General features: G+C 37.0%; 1 protein-coding gene and 1 pseudogene across 2 annotated transcripts in view; one reads left to right on the plus strand and one right to left on the minus strand.

Moving 5' to 3' along the window:
* Positions 1-4,716: 4,716 nt before the first annotated feature.
* Positions 4,717-12,360, minus strand: LOC148740695 (uncharacterized; annotated as a pseudogene). Its single transcript, XR_015996009.1, has 15 exons — positions 11,715-12,360; positions 11,289-11,385; positions 10,398-10,618; positions 9,848-9,979; positions 9,380-9,550; positions 8,757-8,899; positions 8,416-8,521; positions 8,028-8,099; positions 7,643-7,823; positions 7,424-7,519; positions 7,171-7,257; positions 6,868-6,922; positions 6,586-6,651; positions 6,301-6,479; positions 4,717-5,809 (listed from the first exon to the last, which is right to left on the minus strand). The product of XR_015996009.1 is annotated as an uncharacterized LOC148740695 (transcript).
* Positions 12,361-12,389: 29 nt separating this feature from the next.
* Positions 12,390-13,088, plus strand: part of LOC111334343 (glutamyl aminopeptidase) — a 33,818-nt gene continuing 33,119 nt past the window's right edge. The window contains exon 1 of the mRNA XM_088746925.1: positions 12,390-12,540. Within this exon, the coding sequence (XP_088603051.1) occupies positions 12,390-12,540 (151 nt within the window). The remainder of the gene's footprint in view (positions 12,541-13,088) is intronic.

Consider the following 13,088-nt stretch of genomic DNA (forward strand, 5'->3'; position numbering starts at 1 on the left):
CAGTCTAGCAAGCGTTATATGGCCCATCTGGAGATCGACTCAGTGCATCCCCATTTTACCCTTTAATTTATTCGAGTTTAACCGCAAAACGGGGTTATATTATTGATTCCAGTCTAGAAAGCGTTATATGGCTTATCCAGAGATCGACTGTGCATCCCGATCTTACTTTTCTCTCAGTTCAACCGAAAAACGGGGTTAATTTATTGATTGCAGTCTACCAAGCGTTATATGGCATATCTAGAGATCGACTCAGTGCATCCCGATTTTACCCTTTCATTTATTTGAGTTCAACCGAAAAATGTGGATAATTTATTGACTGCAGTCTAGAAAGCCTTATATGGCATATCTAGAGATCGACTCAGCGCATCCCGAAGTTATCCTTTAATTTATTTGAGTTCAACCGAAAAACGGGGATAATTTATTGATTGCAGTCTAGAAAGCGTTATATGGCATATCTAGATATCGACTCAGTGCATCCCGATTTTACCCTTTAATTTATCTGAGTTCAACCGAAAAACAGAGAATAATTTATTGATTGCAGTCTAGCAAGCGATATATGGCATATCTAGAGATCGACTCAGTGCATGCCGATGTTACCCTTTAATTTATCTGAGTTCAACCGAAAAACGAAGTTAATTTATTGATTGCAGTCTAGAAAGCGTTATATGGCATATCTAGAGATCGACTCAGCGCATCCCGATTTTATCCTTTATTGTAATTTAGTTCAACCGAAAAACGGGGATAATTTATTGACTGCAGGCTAGAAAGCGTTATAAGGCATATCTAGATATCGATTCAGTGCATCCCGATTTTACCCTCTCATTTATTTGAGTTCAACGGAAAAACAGAGAATAATTTATTGATTGCGGTCTAGCAAGCGATATATGGCATATCTGGAGATCGACTCAGTGCATCCCGATGTTACCCTTTTATTTATTTCAGTTCAACCGAAAAACGGGGATAATTTATTGATTGCAGTCTAGAAAGCGTTATATGGCATATCTAGATATCGACTCAGTGCATCCCGATGTTACCCTTTAATTTATTTGAGTTCAACCGAAAAACGGAGTTAATTTATTGATTGTAGTCTAGAAAGAGTTATATGGCATATCTAGAGATCGACTCAGAGCATCCCGATGTTACCCTTTAATTTATGTGAGTTCAACCGAAAAACGGGGTTAATTTATTGATTGCAGTCTAGAAAGCGTTATATGGCATATCTAGAGATCGACTCAGTGCATCCCGATTTTACCCTTTAATTTATTTGAGTTCAACCGAAAAACGGGGTTATATTATTGATTGCAGTCTAGAAAGCGTTATATGGCTTATCCAGAGATCGACTGTGCATCCCGAGTTTACTTTTCTCTGAGTTCAACCGAAAAACGGGGTTAACTCATTGATTGCAGTCTAGCAAGCGTTATATGGCATATCTAGATATCGACTCAGTGCATCCCGATGTTACTCTTTAATTTATTTGAGTTCAACCGAAAAACGGAGTTAATTTATTGATTGTAGTCTAGAAAGAGTTATATGGCATATCTAGAGATCGACTCAGAGCATCCCGATATTACCCTTTAATTTATGAGTTCAACCGAAAAACGGGGTTAATTTATTGATTGCAGTCTAGAAAGCGTTATATGGCATATCTAGAGATCGACTCAGTGCATCCCGATTTTACCCTTTAATTTATTTGAGTTCAACCGAAAAACGGGGTTATATTATTGATTGCAGTCTAGAAAGCGTTACATGGCTTATCCAGAGATCGACTGTGCATCCCGAGTTTACTTTTCTCTGAGTTAAACCGAAAAACGGGGTTAACTCATTGATTGCAGTCTAGCAAGCGTTATATGGCATATCTAGATATCGACTCATCCCGATTTTACCCTTTAATTTATTTGAGTTCAACCGAAAAACAGAGAATAATTTATTGATTGCAGTCTAGCAAGCGATATATGGCATACCTAGATATTAGAAAGCTTAAGCACCAGACGTTCTTGACAACACGAACGGCAGAGGAGCCGCGTAAGACTAGATCGAGGCCTTCGTTCTTGGCGCGAAATAGGAAGGTTAAGCAGTCGACGTTTTTCAGACACGGACTTTTATCCGTGTTAACATGTCTTTGCTAAAAAATGCTAGAGATATGACCTTAATGAGCAAGGGAATAAGTTTCTTTACCCCACTCTCTCGACAGAATGAATAATTCGTCTTTCATATTTATTAGGCGACTTGTAATTTACCACTTCATAGTTGTGTAAACAAAAACAAACGAGCGAGCATGAACTTTTCAGGGCATGATCTGGATGCCTAGAGGACCATTTCTCTTTTTCTAAATTCGTTAACCACAGCGAGATTTGTTATTCTTATGTTTGTAGTTGATTGCTCAAAACCTAGCAGGCATGCATACAATATACAATGTGCAGTTACAAAATACAACCGATGCAGAAAGACAATCATCTATCTCATTTTGCACTTTGTTATTGTATCTAAATGTCGCTTAAGGGTCTTAATTCTAAATTATCGCTCAAAGTAATTTGTGATAAGCTTAAACCCGGTTTAAAAAAATCTTAGTTCTACATTTGATGATTCAAATGGACATGAAATCAAATGACTTAACTCACCCAGACTTGGCGAGAAGATTGTATGCCATTGTCGAATCCCGTTTAATCTATCGATTAAGCAAAAACCACTTGACGCGCTACGAAAACGCTTTTTAATCACTTAATGAAAAGCAGAAGAGCTTTTTATGGTTTTGAGTCAATAATTTATCTCCTATAAACAAAATAACAGCATATTTTTGTGGCGTCCTACCTTCAACCTGAAAAGTGGCGTTCAGGCGTCTGCGACGTGACCACGCGAACGTCATGACATGCGCAGTATGTACATAGTTCCTCTAATGACTTCCGGTAGGCGTTCGTGACCTCAAGAACGTCTGGTGCTTAAGCTCTCTATTGACTCAGTGCATCCCGATTTATTTGAGTTCAACCGAAAAACGGGGTTATATTATTGATTGCAGCCTAGAAAGCGTTACATGGCTTATCCAGAGATCGACTGTGCATCCCGATTTTACTTTTCTCAGAGTTCAACCGAAAAACGGAGTTCATTTATTAATTGCCGTCTAGCAAGCGTTAGACTAGAGCAAGCGTTATCTGGAGATCGACTGTGCACCCCAATTTTACCTTTCTTTGAGTTCAACCGAAAAAAGGGGTTTGTATATATTATTTTACGTATGATGCACGATCCTCGCAGTAGATAGCGCTAATTAAGCAATAGCGAAAATAAGAACTGAAAAAAATCAGGCCTGTACGGGATTCGAACCACTGACCTCTGCGATACTAGTGCAGCGCTCTACCAATTGAGTTAACAAGCCAACTGGGAGCAGGCCGTTAAGTTGACCCTGATTTTTTTCAGGTCTGATTTTCGCTATTGCTTTAATAGCGCTATCTACTGCGAGGATCGTGCATCATACGTATCTAATACCGCAGTTCAAAATATATGAACTTCATATATTTTATTGTATCTGGTATATCATTTTATTGATTGCACTCTAGCAAGCGTTATATGGCATATCTACAGATCGACTGTGCACCCCGATTTTACCTCTTTGTTCAACGGAAAAACTGGTTAGTTTAGTGAATGCAGTCTAGCAAGCTTTATATGGCATATCTAGAGATTGACTGTGCATCCCGATTTCATGTACCTTTAAATTTATTTGAGTTCAACCCAAAAACGGGGGTTAATTTAGTGAATGCAGTCTAATAAGCGATATATGGCATATCTAGACATCCACTGTACACCTCGATTTTAAACCTTAGTTTGAGTTCTAATGCAAAACTGGGTTGTTTTAGTGACTGAATTCAATGTAGTTTGGGTTGGTCAATGCCTTGTTAGCAGACACTAATGCATTTATTTTAGTGCTTTAGTTTATTTGATTTACACCCGACCCCACAAGCTGTTCAGCTTAATTTGAAACATATCGTGTTTAAATAAAGGTATTATTATTATTTCGCGAGGCTACAATGTTTTCTCAAAGGCAGCGTCTACACTTAGCGGATAAATGTTTAAACACAGCTTTACTTCCACGGCTAGGGCTACCATCCACACTAGTCCGTCACGAAAACGAAGCTCTTCGAAAATGCGCTTTTAAACAGAGAACATTTTGAAAATGGAGCTTCTCGCAAACTATGGCGTCACGTTAATCGCGTGATTTCCCTGACCGAATTTTCCTTACAAACAAATTCAAAATGACCGGTTATTGTTGCGTCGGTTATGAAATTCCTCCAAGGTAGTGTGCACTGAAAACAATGGTGCGTTTTCAGAATGTAAAATTTCAAGCACTTTTAGGAATGAATATGAGAGGTACTTTATTAGAGTATCAAACACCAAGCAACCGATGAAAGCACGAAGTTGTAACCTCAGTCACTGGTTTTTTTTGGGAGGGATTTTTACGGGAACCAGTGACGAACCCACATCTTTGTTGTTTGCTTTTTTGCAGGCCGCAGAGAGACGTTAGGAGTACAGAGCGCTTTTCAGTAAACCGTGAAATACTAAATTAGATACTGTTGCACTAATTCCACTGTTTTCATTTGTTTTATATGTCTATTTTTTACAAATTGTTAGAGGTTGTTTCATGTTTCAATGAAAACCGCTCAACTAGGGTCATTCATGGTAATCATGTATTGGCTAGTGAATTACAAGATAATTGAAAAGAAAGAGGGATCAGGCTTTATCGTTTAATATCAATACAAAGGCTGCTTCAAGTTGAAAGAAATAGCAGGTCCGTTCACCGCCATGCTGATACCACTTAACTACGTCGGTGTTCCATGTCTATATGGCAACTTTTGCTCGAAGAAATTATTTATTGGGTACTATTGTAACTAGTTAAACAAAGTGAATGCAGTGCTAAGATATTTAAATGTATTCACAAATTGATTTATGGAAGTTATGGAGACGGGCATGCAATGAGACAGTTGAAATGTTACGAGAGACCAATCATTCCTTTTGTGCAGGTAAAAACTGCTACATCTAATGATTGAAGATGTAGACATTAAATCATAAAATATTCTGGCATTTTATGAGTCATTAGAGTCGCAATCGGAGAATTCTGAGTCCGAGACATCGTCGCACCCGTATTCAGTATTAAGGACCGAAAGGAGATCTTCCAGGACACCTTGTTCCTCCAATTCTAGGATGGAACTATTTTGATTATCGTAATCATCATCCTCATAATCATCGTGGTCGTCAGTAGTATCACGATTACCACCATCGTTGAAATCAACGCCTTCCGCTTCTCCAACTGGGTCAGACAAAATTCCGTCACCTCGTACCTCTTCATCATCGCTAATATCTCGAGCAAAAAGATCTTGCAGGTGAAGAGTAAAGGCCTCAGTCTCATCTCGTTTAGAAAGTACAAGTGCTAACAATCCACGACTACGATAATCCGCCGAGTCTGTTGCAGCTAGTTTCTTAGACCAGCTGTCTAAGACTCCTAGTTTACGTTGATAAAACATCGCTACTCTCGTGATTTCATCCTTCACTAAAACTTCTTCCTCAGTGCATCGTTTGATCATGTGCTTAAAATCAATAATTTGCCGTTTTATGCAGTACGGCATACCGACGAATAGATTGGAATCATCAAGGGTAGCCCACAAGGACGAACTGACATCCAACGCCTCCACGAGATTGACCTTTGAAGGGTATGTACATCCACGTGATGCTGCATCTCCTCGCTCGTACTGTTTTATAAGTTGTTTCACAGCATTCGTTGTTTTTGTGATTTGACCGCACAATTTCTTTGCCACGGCCTGGCCATCTAAAAACAACAGAAACAAAAAAGATTCTTTCTTTTTTTTTTTACAAATGTAGTGGTGGTTGCGACATACCCTATCGCCACTTCTCTCATTTACTATAATTTGTTTACTTGTGTTGAAATTTGATAGCATTAACTGCCTTTGATGTACAGGGAGTAGAGGAATAACTTACAAATGACGGAAGGCCAGGGAAAAGATTGCTAAGTATATAATTTAAAACATCAGTGATTAAACACATCCAATGAGACAGTTGAGTTGTTTAGGGAGAGTAATCATTGTTTTGTTTTCAGGCAAAACTGCTACATCTTACGATTAACGATGTAAACGTGACGTTGTATTAATAATCTATACTGGCGTTTTACCAACCATCAGAGTCGCAGTTGGAGAATTCTGATTCCAAGGCATCGTCGATTGCTTGTCTCGTTGTTCTGGGCACTTGATTTTGATACGTTTCTGTATTCTATACCAATTTGTAAAATGCGTACTTGATTACCTGCATACTTTTTCATCAGCTGCAAAAGAAACCACCGTTCTGTACACTTTCCATGCATTGTCAGCAGAAGATTCTTCCGTCGCTTATCCTCGTGACACCGAATGTAACTTTGGTACATGCTGCTGTCTGGAGACCATCGACACTGTCCATTTTCCATTTTCTTAAGTTCCTCGTCCAAACTAGATTAACAAGAAAGAAACCTACTCTAAGGCCGTTAAATGATATAACGAAACATAGAACTTCATTACGTGACGATACCATAACGCTGCAAGGTTAAAAACGTACCGGCTTAGTTCCTTTGTCAAGATTTTCCATGTATCTGATCCTGACGTACATTCTTGAAGACTGGTTCTAAAATGTAAACAGATCATTACAATAATTAGAACAAAACATTAAACTGGATCACAAAACATGTTATATTATCACTAGGAACTAAACCTGGTCGTGTCTTAAAATTATGAAATAACATCTTGGTGTCAACTGTCTTGCAAAGATTGGCTTTTCCCAGGGTTGGAAAAAAAGATTCTTTAATTTATCTTTTATATGTTTAATGCGTCAAGTTATTACCTCACGGTGTAGTACTTTTTCAGTTTTTCTTGGTATGCCACTGTAGCCGATAGATCTGTGTTGATGTGGTGATAACAAGTATCAAATAATGATATACACATGTATGCATGCAGTCAGAAAGTAAATGTAACTCGATTTTCAAGCCTTAATGATCAGTTGATCACGTAGTGCGTGAAATTAGAGTTACATTTACTTCGATGGAGCTCAAATATAAGTATTGGTGTGATCACAGGCTGAACCCAATTCTTAATATGGAATAAAGTTACTAATTAAAAATGATGGTTTAGATTAATTGACACCTACCAGGTTTTTTTTCATTTGTCTCCTTCATGACAGATTCTTTTTCTGCCAAGGTCCACTCCTCAATAGTGCTATCTTCCACTTTTGTACCTTTGTATGTACAATATAAATATAATAAATGAAAGAAGGGAGTTAAAAATCAAAATACATCCAGAGTGTAGAATCAGCAACTAGCATATACAAAAAACCTAGTTTATGGCATGAAGATGGTTGGTCAGGTAGGGGGCTTACAGTTGGTATAAGATCAACACTGAACCTGTTTCAGCAAGCTTTCGAAAAAGTAAAGCCAGTTGATCCTCCGTTTCTGCTCTCACCTCCCTTGCTCTCTTTAAGTGATCACAAAGACGTTCTCCTGAAAGGAAGTCATACCGTTCAATCACTTTTGAAAGGGACCTCGAAAACAAAACTTTACTTCTACTCATGAACTGCTTTTGTCATCAGAAACAAATTAACAGTAAAAAACGAATAAATATACCAATATTTGCAATAGACTTCTTTGCATAATGAATGAGAAAGTCTGTTAAGGTGTCCACTCGATGGAATGGAGTCATCTCCTTGGTGATTTTTCCTGTTGGCCTTAAATATGACCACAGTCGTTCCATCACCTCACCGTCACTTAGACCAAAACCTTCCAATCTCCTCCCAGCATAGTTTACCTGCAATGAATTGAATTTACACCCAAGGGAAGATGTTTATAATAATAAAATGTACTCGCAATAAATATGAAATTTTCTTTGTATGTTTAAAATGCACCATTTACAACAAATTTGAAAAACCTATATCCCATAAACACAAAACACCTTGAAAACTTGAAAACACAAAAAGTTTAGTAGAGTTAAGTTAAAACGTTTCTTGTATACCTGACATGATACCTTGTGTCCATAGCAATGAAATGAAGGTATTGCAACAAGGACATTGGTCAACAAGTTTTCCTGTTCTTAAAATGAAAAATACATTTTGATTAGGATGCGTACATTTCAACCTTGTAGGTGACATCAGTGTAGTAAAGTAAGATAATAATGTATTAGTTAAGTATTGACCCTACATACACAAGCAATTGAACTTTCCTCAATGACCACTAAGAAGTGGCTCCTACACATAAGGGGCCACAAATGCAATAATTCAAATGGAGGCTGCAGCCTTCATAGAAATGGCCTATGTGATTCCCATTTCCCTTCACTAGACCAGTCATCGCAGTCCTTACCAATATAAAGATGAGATAATAAATTAATATAGCCATTTGCTTACTTTCAGATGTGCATACAAAATGCATGCAATGTCATAGAAAAAGAAAACTTCTTTCTGTGCAATCATTTCCTTGATCCACTTTAACAGAAAAACTGCATTTCCAATTCTGAAAAAAAAAAACAATTATGTCTAGCTAAACAAAGCAAATCATCAAAACTCTCCTGTACATCCCAAATACAAAGGTGATGAAAAGATGCCAAAAAATTCATGGAAACAAATAGGACCTACATAACGGTGATAAAATAAGAAAACAAAGAAAGAATTAAAAAATATATGACATCTGAGGCAATTTAATCATTTAAAACCTAAGCAAGATGTTTCTTTGTACTAAGAAAACATACTCCTCTCCCCTCTTCAGGCTAAAGAACTTTAATGGCACTTCATGTCGACATGCAGCCCCAAAAAGTGCAGTTTCATCCAGCTTTTTGGATTTAATTTTGGACCGCAGATTAGCTCCTGCTTGAAACTGATTGTATGCTTGGTCCTACAAAATACAACACAAAAGGCATGCAGAGCTCATAAACAAAAAGTACCAGAAAATATGAAGAAACTTTAGTACTCATCTACTTCATGTCATACTGACATAATAGAAACATCAACAACATGCAACCTTTCCAAGAATTATGTTATTGACTATCTGATGGGTATTTAGAGAAGAAAGAAATCTAACTTGACAAACCCTCCTCCTTTATGTGGGCTTGGGACCACCTCAGTAGGAAGAGAGAAAGCCACCCTAGGCAGAGTTATAATTGTCACAGATATGAATTATAAATAGATTATATTCTGATGACAAAAAAAAAAAAGATTACCATACGGTCAAAGGGATGCATGCTTATTTTGCATGACAACAAAAAATTTAAAAGTATTTGTGGGCTTAACAAATGTATCAAGTGTTTTTGTTTTTAAGAGATTGTAAAAAAGGACATATGGTACTTGTTGTTACATAATATACAAAGATAATTACTATTGATTTGCTAGTGGATGTTTTATTGTAAGTAGATAAAAATTTATCTACTTTATCTTGGTTAATGAAGAGTTCTCCTCCATAATTGGATGCTTTTCCACTTGTTCCTGCACTGCTCTTTCTCACGCATCCAAATAATGCATTCACAGAAACAAATATGCTTCCATTCTCCTGAACATTAATAAAGTAAAATAGCCAAATATATATTGCACAAAACTTATAAATCAATCATATTATATAACACATGGTAACCAAGATAACAGAGTATTATGTTGTAACAGAACTGGGTTTCTAAATTTATTATTTGCCACATGTTTAGATATTATATGATTCATCATCCTAATGAACTTTCCAGGTAAAACACCTGGTACATGAGGATGATGATGATGATGATGAAAAATAGAGGACACCAACAACCTAATTAAAGGAATAATTGTCCTGCAAAAGCAATTAAAAATTTCTACAAACCTTGGGGCAGGCAGGGCACTCATGTTCACTGCCAAAAGAAGGAATGAAGTGGTTCAAGCTGTTCAACATACTAGACAGATGTCGAAATTCACCAAAGCACTCACCAACGAGAACACAGTAAATGTCTTTAACCTAAAACAACAAGAACACAATTAATATAATGCATGCATGCATACATATATACATAGCACATACATACATACTGGGTTTTTATATTTAGTACTTGAGGCATGTTTTGATTCAAGCAGCAGGGTTCTTGTGAGGAAAGAAATAGCAAAGTGTTTCTTTTATCACAATGAAAGTATGCAACTATGTGGGACGTGCGTAAGTACATACATACATAAATCAATATCATTTATAAATCAGTGAAATTCACCCATGAATGATCAATCATGACAATACGAATTACTTGACAATACCAATTACTTCTGCTAAACTAATTTATTTCTGGCCACAACACAACCATACAAATAGTAATGTTTTACCTTTATTTGACGAAAGAAATTGATGTTAATGATTACAGATGGCATACAAATAAATAAGTACTTACAGAGACTTTTGAACATGCCGGAGAAAGCCATAGCAGTGACTGATGAATAGATTTTAATGACACTCTTCATTCAAGGAAGACATACTGCAGAAGTGTCATAAACTGAATATCAAAGGCGACTTGGGGCTGCTTTGGGGTGGATGGCCAGAAGCCATTTCTTATGAGGGTTATTGCCTCAGGTTCATGCTCACAACATTTCAATTTAATTGCATGTTGCTGTCCTGTTGAAAGAAGCAAAAAAGAAAAGAAGTGTATACTTTAATTGTTACAAAAGGAACACTTTGCTTTTGCTTTCCTAATTATAACAACTGCTTACTAATACTGAATCAAAGCATGAAGGGATTAATAATTTTGTATCCCAAAGATGTCTGAGAAATGCATCTTTTTTGGTGGCATAATTTAAGCTAAAAAGAGGAAAAAAAAAACTTATTCCATTACAGTAGAACCTGGATTAACAAACCTCTATATATAGAAGTCCTAAGTGTAATGAAACCTCAATATAGCAAACATAATCATTTGCCAGTCATTTGAGACTTCGCTACATGGAGATTCTACTGTAACAATATACAAGTCACAATAATTATAATGATGACGATGATGATAGGACAGCAGTCATTTACCACATGATAAAATTCACAATAAAAGTGATATTTTTTTTAATAACCCATTGATTACCTTCCTGAAAATTTTTCAGTTGTCTCATTGAAGTTTTGCTGTTAAACCCACTGTTCATTATTAGGATCATCTATAAGATCTCTAGCACTTTTTTCCAATATACCAGCCATTTTCCTAGGGAGTTTAGTCACAATAAGTCATAATATTTTAGTCACAATAACTCATAATATTTTAATTTAGTCACAATATTTTAGTCATAATAAGCACCTTGCTTACCATGTACATTTATAGCTATAATATCACGCACATAGCCATGATCATTGTGAGGTGTTGTCCAGACAGTTTGAAAGTTATAAGGAATGAACCTCCCCTCCTGTGAATGATTAAAGAATACACGATTGTTGCAGTCTACCCTATTTTCAGTGGCTAGATTTTACCATACCCAGTCATTTATAATTGCATATAACTGAATTTGAATGGTTGCTGTTGTTTTTATTTGCCTTGTTCTACAGTGTTCAGAAAAATGCAAGTAAGTGGCAGGGTATTCTAAAATTGCCCCTTTGAAAATATTTTAAAATATTTTAAGAAGGTTTTCTTTTCTAAATAACAGTTACATATGCCTTTAAATGAAAATCAGTGTAGGAAAAAGTCAAAGAAGAGTGTATTTGACAACGAATGGAATAAAAACCTATAGTCTATCACCTTCCAGGCCTGTGGTTTGTGCAGAGATTTACCTCCTGCATGAACGACTTATATGTGTTCTTCGCACAGGTACATGGCAGAGCCACAGTCCAGGCATCTTCCAAGAGCATCATTGGTGCAACCAGGGATTACACAATTCCCCAAGGGCATTGCTTCTCTTGAAAGAAGAGCAGTCACGATCTGCCCCCGAAAATCCAGCCAAGATGTGGCTAGTCTAGATTTCCTGGTGTGGTAGGCTCTGAGCTTTTTTTTAATACGAAATTTGGGCCATTTTCTTGATCCTGTTGAAACACTAGCGTCTGCAGGAAAATTATCCACATCGACCTCAGTTGCCGAATGTAAGATCTGCTCGTCGCTAGTTACATCGATATTTGAAGCGAAACTCGATGCATCGGTTTTTTGCACATTTAATCTACCAGGAACATTAATTTTCTGTTTTTTTACTGCCTTTCCTGCTTTAAAACTGACAACTTTATAAGCCCTTTTAGATCGAAAATCTTTACGGGGAGGCATTTTAAAATGGCGCCTACAAAATTCATCGATTCTAGCACCAGGCCTTTGTTTTGTTCTCGGTAATCTAATCTCGGTAGGTAAATAGGGCGTACTTTATCAGCATGTATGCGGTAATTTGAGAATACATAACCTAGCGGTAGATTAAAGGCGAATCGGGTGAAGATGGGTGAGAAGGCAATCCTTGTTGATTCAGTTCCAGGGATTTTTGTGAGCAAAACCAAAATCATTATATGCGGAATAACTGTTCTTGTGCTTCTGATTCTGGTCATAGTATTAGGAGCAGTTTTGGGTCACGAGCAGTCCAAAGCATCAGGTAAATGTTTCCTTTTATTAGTTAACTGATATACGCCCAAGTTGTCCGTGAAGAAACGCACGGGGAATATCGAAAGTTGCAGCTGCGAGAGTTAGAACTCTGTCACTCCGTTTCTATGCAAGTTGTTGAATGACTTTTTTTTTTCTGGTAAAGGCAGCGGTGATAAATTAGTTCAGGCTAACGTTCTTATGCAGGTGAATCATAACAAATAGTGCTTGCGGAAGGGACGCACACTGTACAACGAACGGAATTGTTTTGTACAACATCTATATTCTGAATGTCTACAACGGGTGTTACGAAATCGAAGACCCAGTAAACTGAAAACCGTAGAAATTACAACTGAAACATACATTAAACAGCAACAACGCTTAGTAATATAAGACATTACACTTCACGCGTTTCTCCCATTATTATACTACCCGTATTATTATACGGCCCGTCTTGTCTGTTCTGTTTCGCTATATGCGAACCAATTTGGTGTTGATATTCTCGAGGGTTTCCTCGGGTAAACTTACAGCACATATTATTATTCTGGAACAGCAGGCAGA

This window comes from Stylophora pistillata, chromosome 1 (assembly GCF_964205215.1).
Source record: "Stylophora pistillata chromosome 1, jaStyPist1.2, whole genome shotgun sequence".
Taxonomy (NCBI): Eukaryota; Metazoa; Cnidaria; class Anthozoa; order Scleractinia; family Pocilloporidae; genus Stylophora; species Stylophora pistillata.